The sequence below is a fragment of the Drosophila rhopaloa genome, unplaced genomic scaffold (genome assembly GCF_018152115.1).
Source record: "Drosophila rhopaloa isolate 14029-0021.01 unplaced genomic scaffold, ASM1815211v1 contig_178, whole genome shotgun sequence".
Classification (NCBI taxonomy): Eukaryota; Metazoa; Arthropoda; class Insecta; order Diptera; family Drosophilidae; genus Drosophila; species Drosophila rhopaloa.
In genome coordinates, this window is record NW_025335059.1 from 4,546,297 (window position 1) to 4,559,419 (window position 13,123).

Genomic DNA, 13,123 nt, shown 5'->3' on the forward strand with positions numbered 1-13,123 from the left:
AATAAATGTGTTAACTCTTATTAACAAATAAATAGGAAGAGCGTTTTTATATTGAATAAGGATAAAGCGACTTCAACCATGCCAAGATCATGTTCTTCTTTAAATCGAATAACTCATATCAAGAATAGTTTTGTAATTAAAATACACCTGGATCTCTAACTAGGATGTTGTACAATTTTTGCACTGAAATATATTAATTTATGAAAGTAAGTATACGCATTAATTGATTTTATTTTATTCTAGTTAAAGAATTAAAAATAAACAAAAGTTAAGTATAAATTCTTAATACATAAATTGGTTGCATTTAATAACCAAGCACATGCCAAAATGGAATAAACTTGATACAAATTTATACTTAAGATCATAAAAAAACACCAAACTCAAATTGAAACATTTTATCACTTTTTATCGTTTTATTAATTATTTATATATAGTTTTTTAGAAGTCAGCCAGGGGTCGCATCTTGTTTTGAAGGTCTACAATTTTCAAATAAATAAGATAATTCATTTTTGGCTTTTAAAATGTGATTACCCTCAATTATAATTTACCGTCCAATCATAACATTATTAAATTATGTTGAAAACTAACGAGAAGTCAGCTTACGTCCGAGCTTTTTTTGAACTCCAATTTGAATTGGCAAACAAAAGACTTGGGAAACGAACTTGAGAGCGTGCAGATCATTTGCATTGCTGTGGCCTAATTGCAACATCCCTCCTGTCTTCAGTTGGGAAATTGGCAGGCAATCGACAATTGGCGATAAGGATTAGTAGGGTGAGTATTGGCAATAGAAGCCGGGCAATCGGAGCACGCACGTCTGGGGCATCGTCAGTGGCTCTGGAATGCTGCGAATATGGCCATTGCGGGAAATCTGTGCAACATGACATGACAGCAGCGCCACAATTGCATGTTGCTGCTGTTGCCTGGCAGTTGCTGTTGCCATTGTATGGTAAATTACGTATACGCCCGGGCGGCCGGGGCAAAAGACAAAAGCTGGAGCCAAAGTCAAACCGGGCGGTGTTAATTTCCAGTGACACTGGCGATGTTGCGACCAGAGTGTCCGCCACCGCCGCCGCCCGTTATATTTATTTATTTATTTGTATTTCTGCGACTGTCAAAAGCCAAAAGCCGAGCTGCACCGCACTAGAAAAAGTCAACAATTCTCGGTCGGTTTCACAACAATGGGCAACGGATCATTAGCAATGGCATGATTCACAGCCACAGTTAAAATCCGAATGTGCCCGTGGAGCTGCGGAAAATGCCGACTTTGTCATAATTTTATTTTTATTTGAAGTGCGGCACAGGAACAGCGCCAGGGCAGGCGTGTTGATAACCTTGTCGACCACAAGAATTTCCAGCGAAACGACAGTTTGCCCGACTGCACCGGAAAAAAATGAATTCAATGTCTAAAATATTAAGAGATTTACATATATTTTCATTTTAAAACCTTTTACATTTCAAACTTGTCAATTTGTCTTACTGTTCAGGTTTATGGAAAAATGTTGATTTTCCTAGTATTTTCATACTTCGAAATTTTTTGAACTTAAAATTAAATCGATTCTGTTTATTTAGGAGTTCAACCAGAAATGACATTCCACTTTTTTTCCACAATTTTTCAAAAAAGGGAAATAATATTTTCAATAAAAATCAGTCATGAAAAGTTATCTATTATTTAATATCAACTTTTCTCGCTGTGAACAAGTAAATTTTATGCTCCTACACCGCAGGCAATAAATGAAAATGAAACCAATGAAACCGTGAAAACGTGTGTATATGACTGAGTGTGACAAATAAACAATCATGCAAGGGGGCCCCGGGAACCAGTTACCAATCACTCCCGGTTCCCGCCCATTCTTTGATCTAATTTTAAAGTGTCGCCTTGCCAGTTCCGTGCAAAAATCACGTAGCCCAAACGCTGCCAACGGCTGACCTTCAGTTGATTTGCAAATAATGCTTTTTAGTTCAATTCCGACTTGCAATTAGCAAATTCTATTAAGACGGCAATGGCCGGACAAACAGTGGCAGTAATTAACATAATTCCAAATTTACTATCACTTTTAATTGCTCTGCATTTGCGATTGTTGGCCTTTCCAAACCCACCAGCGATGAACGGTGCTTGCAAAGCTGCTATTTGTCACATATTCCAAGGCACTGGCAGTCACAGGTTGCGGTTATATCACGTGTATTACGTTTTCAGGCGGAATTAAGGTTCTCACAGTCACAGCTAGAGCCATGACATGGTTCAGATAATTGCCAAAATGAAATATTATCAATGCTGATTGTAAAGTTATTGACTTAACAATGATGCAAAATAGGTAACGTTAAGTGTAGAGTACTGCCGGTTAAAGGACTGATAATATTTTGTCAAGTAATAATTCCTAATTAAATTATAAGTAACTTAATTCACTTAAGTTTGTTATGGGGGAATGATAAGAGTGTTTATGCTAAAGATAATGGCTCAGAGAAAAGTGACCAAATCCTAGTTTACTAAGACCAACTAAAAACCTATTTCGAAGGGTTACACCTCTAAAAGATTAATCAAAATGTAGTAAATTATAAGAAATAATATTACAAGTCAAACAGTGAATTTATTTATTTAATTAAATTAATTTGAATTATTGCGGTTGTCTCTAACGTGTGACCATCGAGCACCATTGCCGAAATACCGATAACTAATCAGCAAAAACAAAGAGTGATTCGACTCGGTCACGGAGTCCGGTCCCACTAGTTGCCATACACTGCGAATATTCCAGATTTTAAGCGAATTTTTCATACATAAACCGATACCAAAACAAAGTAATAATGGAACAATGCTACAACAGAGGCTGTGGCCAGCTCTTCGATCCGGCGACCAACAACGATGGTAAGCCGGTTGATGGTTATATTCAAGCACATGTGTGCTGAGAACTTTACCCCCCGAATCCCGCCCAGAATCTTGCCGACACCATCCGGGCGATCCGTTCTTCCACGACGCCTACAAAGGTTGGTCCTGCTGCAACAAGAAGTCTGTGGACTTCACCGAGTTCCTCAACATCAAGGGCTGCACTCTGGCCAAGCACTCCAATGTCAAGCCGCCGGAGCCAGAGAAGCCGGTTAAGGAGGAGTCGGACAAGGACGAGGTCATCGAAGTGCGCGCTCCCATCCGGGAAGCCCTGCCCCGACCGCCCATAGAATCACCGCTAACCGTTCTGCAGCCGACGGTGGCTCCTGCCTTGAAAGAAATCGTTTTTACGGCGAATACCCCTGTGGCAGAGAAATCCAGCGACTCCATCGATGTGGGCACCAGTTGCAAGAACAACGGATGCTCGTACTCCTTTGCGGGCACCAGCAGCGACTACGGCGAGTGCACCTACCATCCCGGAGTGCCCATCTTCCACGAGGGCCTCAAATTCTGGTCCTGTTGCCAGAAACGGACCTCGGATTTTGCCCAGTTCATGGCGCAGAAGGGTTGCGCCTATGGACAGCACAAGTGGGTAAAGGAGGTGAGTCTAAAGCGAGTATCCTAGTAATAACCAGACTAATTTATTGTACGCCCCTTCCAGAACGAGGATAAAAAGGTAGTGCAGTGTCGCTACGATTGGCACCAGACGGCCATCGATGTGGTCGTGGCCATTTATGCCAAAAAATATGATTACACCCAGAGTTTGGTCGAGCTGAATCCCATCAGGCTGCATGTCAACCTGGTTTTTCCCGAGCAGGAAAACGCCAGGTTTGATCTGGACCTGGAACTGCGCGGCGTAAGTCCCCAATAGACCATTTTTCCCACGACATTCAATTTTATCTTGCTTCCTTTTAGATTGTCAATGTGAGCAAGGCCAGTGCGCAAATGTACGGCACAAAAGTGGAGATTACTCTGCCCAAACTGGAGCCCGGCTCGTGGTCTAACCTGAATTTCCCGAACAAGAAACTGCCAGCAGCCAAGAAGATCCAGGAAGAAGAAAAGCCAAAACAGGAGGAGAGTGACGAGGAGTTCTTCGACCTGGACGACATCAAGTCGGTGACCAGCTACCAGCTCTCAGAGTTGAGTCTGCAAAACCAAAACAACTTAGATTAATAAAGAGTTGGCATTTAATGTTTATTTACAATACACGAATATGCCTTGGAGAAACATTATTTTACTCTAAAATCATCGTAGCTTAATCATCGTCGTCATCGGCTCCGGGCACCCAATCCTCGTCGTCATCATCATCCAAATCCAGTTCGCCAAGATCTTGGAACAAAGCTTCATCGATTTTGACATTTTCAATGCTTTCACCCGCCTCCAGGAGGAACTTGATGTCCGAATCGTTGAGCGTGTTGTCGCACATGAAGAGTTCGCGTCCGGTCTGCTTCTTGGACACATTGTTCTTCTCCCGCTTGGCCGCAATGCCAGTGCTCTCCTCGAAATCGAGTTTCCACGTCAGGAAAGATTCCACAGTGACCCGGGTGCCTTCGAATTTCTTGCGCTCCTCCTCCTCCGACTTCTCGCAGCTTTTGCTCTCGCAGCTCGTCCTGGTGGAATTTGTGCTCATCCCATCGCTCGTTTAGCCACTCTTGGGCGCTGCTCACCAGCGAGAAGACCATTTCCATGCCCAGGTTCTCCTCGATTGTCTTTTGCAGGTGTTCCAGCAGAAGGGGTTCGAAGGCGTCCTCAAAGTTCTCCGCTTCCTCGATTTCTACAATGGGCGCACCATCTGGATAAGTAGGTGTGTATGTGAAGACCAGTTTGCAAGACAGTCCATTCTCGGGCTCATCCGAATTGTATTCCTCGGTGGCAATGGGAATCTGGAATTTGTGGTGTGGTTCCGTGGCGAGAACTGGGAAAGAGTTTTTAGAGCTTGGATTCGAAGGAAATTCTTTGTTTCTTACTCTCCATTTCGCCGCAGTATATGGAGTCTAGCGCCTCAACCTCATTGGTCTGGTCTTCCTTGTAGTTGCGGCTCATTGTATTGTGCGAATTTAACAATAAATAAAAGCAGCAAATCAGTCGCCGCCGCTTTGAGGTTACTTGCTACTGGTGATTAATGCACGGTCAGACTGCATGATCGAATCTTAAGTCAAGATAATTAGATGTCAAAAAGCAACAAAATTAAATAGTACTCCGCGAAAATGTGAGTTACAATTAGACTTTATTAATTGTAAATAAATAAAATAAATAAGCATCATATCCCATCATGCTGCTTGAACGTGCCAGAAAAGATGAATGTGCTGCCACTCTGAATTTACCAAGGTTGCCACATCAAAGTCAGTTATTTTTTGATAAAATAAATTTTATTTACAAAAAACTGTTTAAACAAGAAAAATAAATTTAACGTTGCCACATAAAAATTTCGTTTTTATATTTAATATTTAATTAATAACTTGTTAAAGAAAACAAACATCATTGAACTTAAAATTTAACCACAAATTGTCATTAAAAATTCTGCTTAAAGTAAATTGAACAGTTATTCATTCATAAACTCCTATAAATAGTTGATACTGATGCTTTGTCGGCCTGCAACTTTTGAGTTTTAACGATTTATTTTATTACATTTACCGATCCGGAGCCTCCAATCTGGAAAAGAAGAAATGTAATTTAGAAATTGATTCAATGTTTTAAAAAATATTCCCACTTGTGCACTGTAATATGGTTGCTGGCTTCGACCGCAGTGTCCTGGGGCGTAAGGAAACAATACTGACGCGACATCCACTCCAGGCCCTCACCGATCAGGATTTCCGTAATAAACTTACGGTTTACTTCGTCCTGAAAATAATCACGTTCTTTGGGATACTAAAAAAAACACCGACAATTAAAACAACTCACAGTAAACACGTCGTATTCGTCTAGAAAATAAAAGGGATGGTCTGAAGTGCTCCAAAGTCCTTTTAGCAAGGAAACTGTGGTAAACGAGCGTTCACCGCCTGATAAGCTTCTGGTGTTGGAAGTTTCGTTTCCACTGGGTGGGAATACATTGATCTTCCACGTTTTCTCTTTGTCACTGGACTCAAAACTAACTTTAAATTGTCGCATGGCTAGGGCTTGCTGTAGATAATAAAAATAATTATTTGTTTAAGGCAAATTTACAGGTTCAAAAACTAAAATTATACCTCAAACTGAAACTGAACCATGGTAAAATAGTGATGGCGACATCTCTGGAAAAGTTGCGCACGCTGATGATATGCCATGCGTAGCTTCTTGATGACGGAATCGACCACGGCCAAGTGCCTGGCTTGAAGGCCCAGATCGTCTCGCAACATACTCAATTCTCGCTCCACATCTTCGGTATTGTAGTTTAGCTGCTCCACCTGCTTAATCTTAGATTTATAGCGACTAATTATTTCGCGTATTTTCTCCTCCGATTGCGTCGTGGCTATAAACTCTCCCAATTTCTCAGCCTCACCGCGAGCCTTCTCCAACTCATTTAGCACGGTCTCCTTCTCGTCGATCATTTTCCTTTCGAGCTGCAATGTTTTCTGAAAATTTCGAGTATTTTCCTCATAGTGAAGGTCTAGACTACGAATCTTAGACTCTATTTCGCGAGCTTCTGTGTCGAGTGTGGAAAGCTTTTCATTTATTCCATTAAGAGCCATATTTTCTTCAGCTGCGGTCGCATCTAATTCCGCCTTGCGTTCTTGAATTTCATTTAATTTTTGGTGCAGCATTTGGCGTTCTTCTTTGCATTTTTCAATTTTCTCACCGCTATCGGCCAAATGGGATTTCTATAAGAGCAAAGTAATAAATTATAATAACTTGGTTGTGGCCTTATCTGGATTTGGACTTACCAGACGATCATATTCGGGCAGCTCTTGGTAGTCGAAGTTTTGCAATTCCATTATCTGCTGCATGGCCCGCTGATTCCTCGATTGATGCTGGCCAATCATGGAACCTCTCTTGGTAATTTCAAGTTGGGTGTTCTCTGCTTTCTTCTTATGTTGCATATAGTCTATTTCAAGAGACGCATCTTTTTCATCAAGCTCACTTTTCTCCATTTCGAGCTGACGGATGCGATCATCGACGTTTATGTGTATATAACGCGCTGGATTTATTCTTGAAGAGTACACGGCATAGTTGGGGGAGGGAATGTACTCCAGTCCTAGGTTCGGTACCAGCACCCTCGTCAGATGGGGAGGCACATTCTCAGTGTCGGATGTCAGGAATTCTGCGATCTCTTTGGACTCCGTCACCAGGACCGTCTCGATGCGCAGCATATCGATGAGATAGTTCATTACCACCGGATCGTCACAGCTGAAAATAAGATATTATTAACCAATAAATGTGTTACGATATATACGTATTTTTCAATCGCACTTACCTGATCTCATCTATCAGCACGGTGGTATTTGGCGTGGTGGGTCGCACCTTGTTCCTGGACACGTCGTAAACGCGATCAGTAAAAGGACTGGTGATGATGGTGGGAATATTCCCACCATGAAACTTATTTTGTAGCAAATCTCGCAGAGATTTGCGCTCCTTGTCAGAGCTAACTATGTAGGAGCGCAGACAGGACATGAGCTGGTTTTCTACCAGATCCCGATACTTGGGATTAGGCGCACTGATGTACTGGCCCAGAGGCCCACGGGGCATCCAATGCATATTAGGGCCAGCGTACTGAGTGCGCAACGTACGAACGACCTGTATTGCCTGCTCGCCGTACACAGAGAGTTCATTGGACTTATTCCGGGACAACGACTCGATATTCCCCTTGATGTTCTCTGTAAAAAATAGAGATGTAACAAAATAACTTAATAAGATAGGTATTTACCCACGTTTTGATTTGTGCAGCTGAATTCTCTCGTTCTTAACCGACTCCACCCTTTCCTGAACCGACGTAATGTCTTTCTTTATCTGCTGCTGCTCTTCCCGCAATCGAGCTATGACCTCTTCTCCATCAGCAACAAGCTTTTTCAGCGCTTCCATCTTTTTGGCGTGCTCCTCCCGTTGTTCCTTAACCCGGTTGAAGTCGGCATGGTAGTTTCCAATAAGCTTCTCACATTCATCGTATGCGTGTTGATCCTCTCGCATGCGTCGTTCGGCGTTTCCGATTTGGGCTTTTATAGCACTGGTTTTTAAAAGCAGTTCCTGGACCGCTCGTTTTGCTGTTCTTAACTTTTCATCCTGGATCTTGTAGGTCGCCAAAATTTGATTTTTAGTCGCCTCAAACTCCCTGATAAGGAACAAAAATAGATGAAATATTAAATTCACAAATTAACTGTAATTATCTTTAGATCTTAGCTTACCTGAGTTGTTGGGTCATTGTGGCTTGAGTACTCTCTTTTTTGGATGTGGTATGCTCCAGCTTGGCCTTCTTGCTTTCAATCAGTTTAATCGAATGTTCCAGATTGTTAAGCTCTTCCTGGTGTCGCGTCACAGCCATCCAGGCTAACTTTACCTTGCACTGTTCTAGTTTTTCCTAAATATGTATAGTTGTTATTAACAATCCAATATTACTATATTCAGAATGCCTTCTATACCTTTACAATTTCCTTATTTTTCAGAATCGACAACTTTTCTTCTTCAGCTTCAACCTGCTTGGCCACGACATCTCTTTTCTGTTCAATTTAAACAATACACTAAAATTAAGAGACAGGAATTATTATAAACTAAAGCACATCCAACCTTTTCTAATTGATCTAGGTCTTGGGTAAAGTGACGTCGCTGTGCATGACATTCGGTGAGACTGCTAGTGCAAACGTCCAGTTGAGTTGCCTTCATCAGCAGTCTGTAATTCGAAGCCGGCTCCAACCTGCAAACAATAATATTAGCCTAAGTCGCGATTCTTACTGGGTTTCGGTAGCTCTATTTACTCTTTCAGAAACTCCCGCGCCGCTTCCTGATTCAGCACAAAAATGGGATTCTCTACATTAATGCCGAAGCAGAGCAGCACGCGTCGGATTTCAGCTACTTTCTTGGAGACGCTTTTGCCGCGTGCATCTTGTAAGTCGTAGGTCGAGGACGAATGGCGAATTTGACGCACCACCGTGAGATGGGGCCCAAAGATGTCCGCCTTATAGGGCCGCAATCCCGAATTAGACAAGGTAATGGCAATGCTAGCACTGGCCTCGCCGTTTTTGATTAGCTCTGGAAACGAAGAAAATAGTGTGACTATTGGATGACTGATTTCCCTTTTGGTAACCTACTCTGTATACTGCTGGCCCTGCTGGTGGCCCTAGCACTGCTGGTCAGACCTAAAGCCAAAGCTGTGATCACGGCGCTCTTTCCACTACCATTGTTGCCCACGAGGAAGTTGATATTGGGACCAAACTCCATGAATAGATTGGAATGGCACATGAAGTTGGTGAGTCGCATAGAAATCACTTTGCCGCAGCGATCGAAGGCGTTTGGAATGGACAGCTCAGACTATGGACGACAGAAGATAAATACGCATGGCGTAGATGGCACGTCTGCATTACCTACCGATAGAGTAAAGCTGCACGCACTCTGCGACATGTTTGCTCGTGTCTGGCGCGCTTTAGTGCTTTGTGACCTTGGTGCCTGCGAAGTAGACGCTTCCTGAATACTCTCCATCTCTTCCTCTTCAAGATATTCGACATTTTCCGCTTCCTCCTCGGCCTCGGATTCGGTTTGGGCGAACCGCTTACTTCTCTTGCAGCTGGGAGCTGCCGTGGAGCTATCGTTCTCCGAATCGGACGATGGCTTCCGACGAATCCTGCCCCTTCGACTCCGCTCCATTGGGTTTGGATCTCTACGGATAAAAAGCGCGGGCCGATTTGAAAGTAAACAATTCAATGTTAACCAACTCCAGACATACTTGGCTTGCTTGCTTAAAAAAGCTTAAGTTATTTATGGCGTCCCTGTGTAGATAATTCCGATGCAGCATAAGCCGAAACGCAGTTTGTAAAGCAATTTTGATAAATTTCGCCACAAAAATCAGCTTGATTCAGTGGCAGTGTGCCCAGATGAATAAAACAAAATGACGTCGAAAAAAAATTACAGTATAAGCAAGTACAGTAGATATTCGATTCCTTCGTTTTAAGAAATTTAATTTATAATAATTACAATTTATAATTTATAACTTGAATTATTAGTATAGTAGTGCTCTATATTATCTATGAAATATTTTTCTTAATTTGCGCGAGCAATGCGCTTCACATGTTTCACACTCAACTGATGCATACTTTTTTCTCTTTTTGGGATTTCTAAACAATCTCAATAACGCTATGTCAGGATCTGATGAAGATTGGTTTAACCAGGATGAGGAGGAACTGGTGCAAAGCTTGGAGCAAAAGGTGAAGTTCCAGGAGCGGGAGAATAAAGAGGAGCACATAGAATGCCGAGCGCCCGAGGGCAAGTTTTTCATCAGTCTATAAGCCTACTGTAAAAATTGTAATATCAACCCTTCTGATTTCAGTGGGGGATTACTTAAAGCAACTGAACTTGGAGGCCTTTTCTACAGATGGGAAAAAGGATGAAAAATCCTCCGGGCGGTTCTCCCTGACCGAGTTAACCAAGGCTATGAAAATGCCGCCCGTCGACATGTTCCTTTACTTCCTATCCGAGGAACGAGATCTATTCGTCAATCAACTGGGGGCCAATGATAGCGTGAAGCGTGTCAGCCTGTTTGTGGATGTCGTGAAATCGCTCTGTCAACTCGAGTTGGGCGGATTTGACGAAAAGTTCCTGTCCGCATTTAGCCGACAGTCGGTGCTCCTAGACAAGATCCGGAATCTTCTCATGGCCAAGGCTTCTGTGGGTAAATGCGACGAGGATTCGGCTCTGATATTAAGGAACATAAAGTGGCTGCTGCTACGTGCCCATAAGCTTGGAGTTTTGGACAAGCAGGGCTACGAATTGGTAGAATTGTACAAAAAGCTGGCACGTTCCTTTAAATCGGACTTTATTGAAGGTCTGGAAGCATTTAGCGGCAAACATTCCCATAATGTCAAAGGGCAAATCTACCCATCGCTAAACCAGTTCCTGGGAAAAGAAGGGGTTATGGAAATTCCTGACCAAGAACCTCCTCAGTCTAACGAAGTAGTCCAATATTTGAACAGACAGCGGCATTTACTGGTCGAAGATTTTTCTACCCCATTAATCGAGTTTGTACAGCAGCTGCGCGCTGAAAAAGATCTACAGGATCTGGAGCAGCAGAATCTGTTGTGGTCCAGTGCCTATCTGACCTTAAATCCCCAGTTTGCCGAGGCTCAGCGACACAGCCTGGTTTTCCTTAAAATCGAATCTACCGAAAGTTCAAGGAATGGTACTAAGAATGGACTGGACAACATAAAATCAGGGGCATTACTCTGTTTAACAACAACTCTGGCTTTCAATGATATTATTCTGGCTTCCGTTGGCTACACAGAGCCCGAAAAACTAAAAGAGGGCTGTGTAAGTGATTTACTGATCTACTGATACCAAGGTTATTTTTCTAATACTTTCCTATATTTCCATAGCTAAGTGTCCAGATTGTCAAGCAGTATAACATTGGCAACATTTACGATCGACAACTGTTTATGTTTCAGACGCCCGTATTTTTCGAACCATATCTAAGGGTTCACAATTATCTGAGCACCTGCAGCACGGAGCAGTTTCCCATGCGTCGCTATATTGTAGATGGAGAGGTAAGAACATATTAACAGACTAATTAAAGTGTATGTACTAAAAACCTAAACGATTACATAGTTTGAAATACGACCACCTTCGTATATTAAACCAGGACTCAAGCTGAGTCTTAATGGCAAACCCTTTACGCTGGACAAACCGCCAACAAATCTTTCTTTCAATGAAAGCCAGAGCACAGCTTTTAAGGAAGCCCTTAGCAGAGAATTCAGCATCATACAGGGACCTCCAGGCACGGGCAAAACGTATCTCTCAGTCGAGTTGGTTAACAGTTTGATACAGAACGCCAAAGTTTTGGGCACGGGTCCCATCATTGTGCTGACCTATACCAACGATTCGCTGGACAAATTCCTGGTAAAGGTGTCGCAATACACCAAGGAAATACTTCGTTTTGGCTGGCAGGCGCGAGACCCGCAAATAGCCAAGTTTAATGCGCATGCCATGATCAATCCGGATTTGGTGCCGCCTCGCTTGAAGCGAATTTGGTGGCTGGTAAACTGCGAATACAAGGAGAAGTTCCAGTTACTGCAAAGCCTGTACTCCAACTTCGATGGCAGCGAGGACAGCTACCAGCAGACACTGTTGGCCCAGGAGCAGTTGCACCAGGTGGCCGAGAGGATCGACACATTGCGCATGATTTTCCAGTTCTTTCTGGCAAAGGACAAGGATCTGCTGGCCATGACCACCACGTGTGCTGCTCGCTTAAACTTTCTCTTCCGGCTGCTAAAATCAAAGTGCGTAGTCTTCGAGGAGGCGGCCGAAATTCAGGAGGCACACATCCTGGCCTGTCTTACGCCGCACACGGAGCACGTTATCTTCGTCGGCGATCACAAGCAACTGCAACCCTTTACCGGAAGTAGTCAGGTGCCACAAATCTCCCTCTTTGAACGCCTCATCGTGGCGGGTATGCCGTACTCCCTGCTCAATTACCAGTATCGCATGCGTCCCTGCATTTTAGAGCTCCTGGTACCAAGCATTTATGCCGAACTGATTTGTTCAGAGTCAGTGAAGGAATACGAAGACATCCGTCGCATGGAACATAATTTATTCTTAGTGCAGCACAACCAACCGGAGAAGCGGTCCACGGACATGTCCTTTCAAAATCCCTACGAAGCAGAAATACTGGTAAAATTAGTGGAATTCCTTATCGAGAAGGCTAAATATCAGCATGGTGATATTGTGATACTATCACCGTACAATGCGCAAATAGAGTGCATTAAGAAATCGGTAAGTAAATATAACTGGATATAAATGTTTTAATTTCATTGACTTTCCTTTCTGTACAGCTTCCCCGCAAATATCGGTCAAGTGTCCAGGTGGCCAGTGTAGATAGTTTTCAGGGTTTGGAGGCCAACATAGTGCTTCTCTCTCTGGTCCGCAGCAATCCGTCCGGCCAAATTGGCTTTTTGAGACTTCCGAATCGAGTCTGTGTGGCTCTTTCTCGGGCCCGATGGGCTCTTTATATTATCGGTAATATAGAGAATTTGCAGAAATCCTACCCAAAGCTTTGGGGTCCCATTGCCAAACGTTTGAAGGATAATAATGCCATTGGAGAGGCTTTCCCCATGTTACTGAATAATTAATATGTAT

General features: G+C 43.0%; 4 protein-coding genes across 4 annotated transcripts; 2 read left to right on the plus strand and 2 right to left on the minus strand.

Annotated features, from left to right (window-relative positions):
- The first annotated feature begins 2,704 nt into the window (after window positions 1–2,704).
- LOC108046374 (cysteine and histidine-rich domain-containing protein) lies at window positions 2,705–4,090 on the plus strand. The gene is made up of 4 exons (XM_017126026.2): window positions 2,705–2,860; window positions 2,929–3,479; window positions 3,540–3,734; window positions 3,794–4,090. Exons 1-4 carry the CDS (start codon window positions 2,800–2,802, stop codon window positions 4,049–4,051), a joined length of 1,065 nt encoding a protein of 354 aa, XP_016981515.2. The 5' UTR covers window positions 2,705–2,799; the 3' UTR covers window positions 4,052–4,090.
- On the minus strand, window positions 4,048–5,012 carry LOC108046376 (RWD domain-containing protein 1). The gene is given in 3 exon segments (XM_017126027.2): window positions 4,048–4,454; window positions 4,456–4,793; window positions 4,846–5,012. Coding segments are annotated over 3 exon segments (735 nt in total). The 5' UTR covers window positions 4,922–5,012; the 3' UTR covers window positions 4,048–4,133.
- A 305-nt stretch (window positions 5,013–5,317) lies between these two features.
- LOC108046368 (structural maintenance of chromosomes protein 6) lies at window positions 5,318–9,867 on the minus strand. The gene is made up of 14 exons (XM_017126018.2): window positions 9,726–9,867; window positions 9,371–9,659; window positions 9,094–9,313; window positions 8,761–9,034; window positions 8,573–8,699; window positions 8,428–8,505; window positions 8,194–8,366; window positions 7,723–8,120; window positions 7,269–7,668; window positions 6,739–7,201; window positions 6,064–6,675; window positions 5,780–5,998; window positions 5,589–5,719; window positions 5,318–5,530 (listed from the first exon to the last, which is right to left on the minus strand). Exons 2-14 carry the CDS (start codon window positions 9,644–9,646, stop codon window positions 5,509–5,511), a joined length of 3,393 nt encoding a protein of 1,130 aa, XP_016981507.2. The 5' UTR covers window positions 9,647–9,659; window positions 9,726–9,867; the 3' UTR covers window positions 5,318–5,508.
- Window positions 9,868–10,133: 266 nt separating this feature from the next.
- Window positions 10,134–13,116, plus strand: LOC108046317 (NFX1-type zinc finger-containing protein 1). Its single transcript, XM_017125939.2, has 5 exons — window positions 10,134–10,261; window positions 10,326–11,302; window positions 11,368–11,535; window positions 11,597–12,760; window positions 12,820–13,116. Exons 1-5 carry the CDS (start codon window positions 10,135–10,137, stop codon window positions 13,114–13,116), a joined length of 2,733 nt encoding a protein of 910 aa, XP_016981428.2. The 5' UTR covers window position 10,134.
- The last annotated feature ends 7 nt before the right edge of the window (window positions 13,117–13,123 follow it).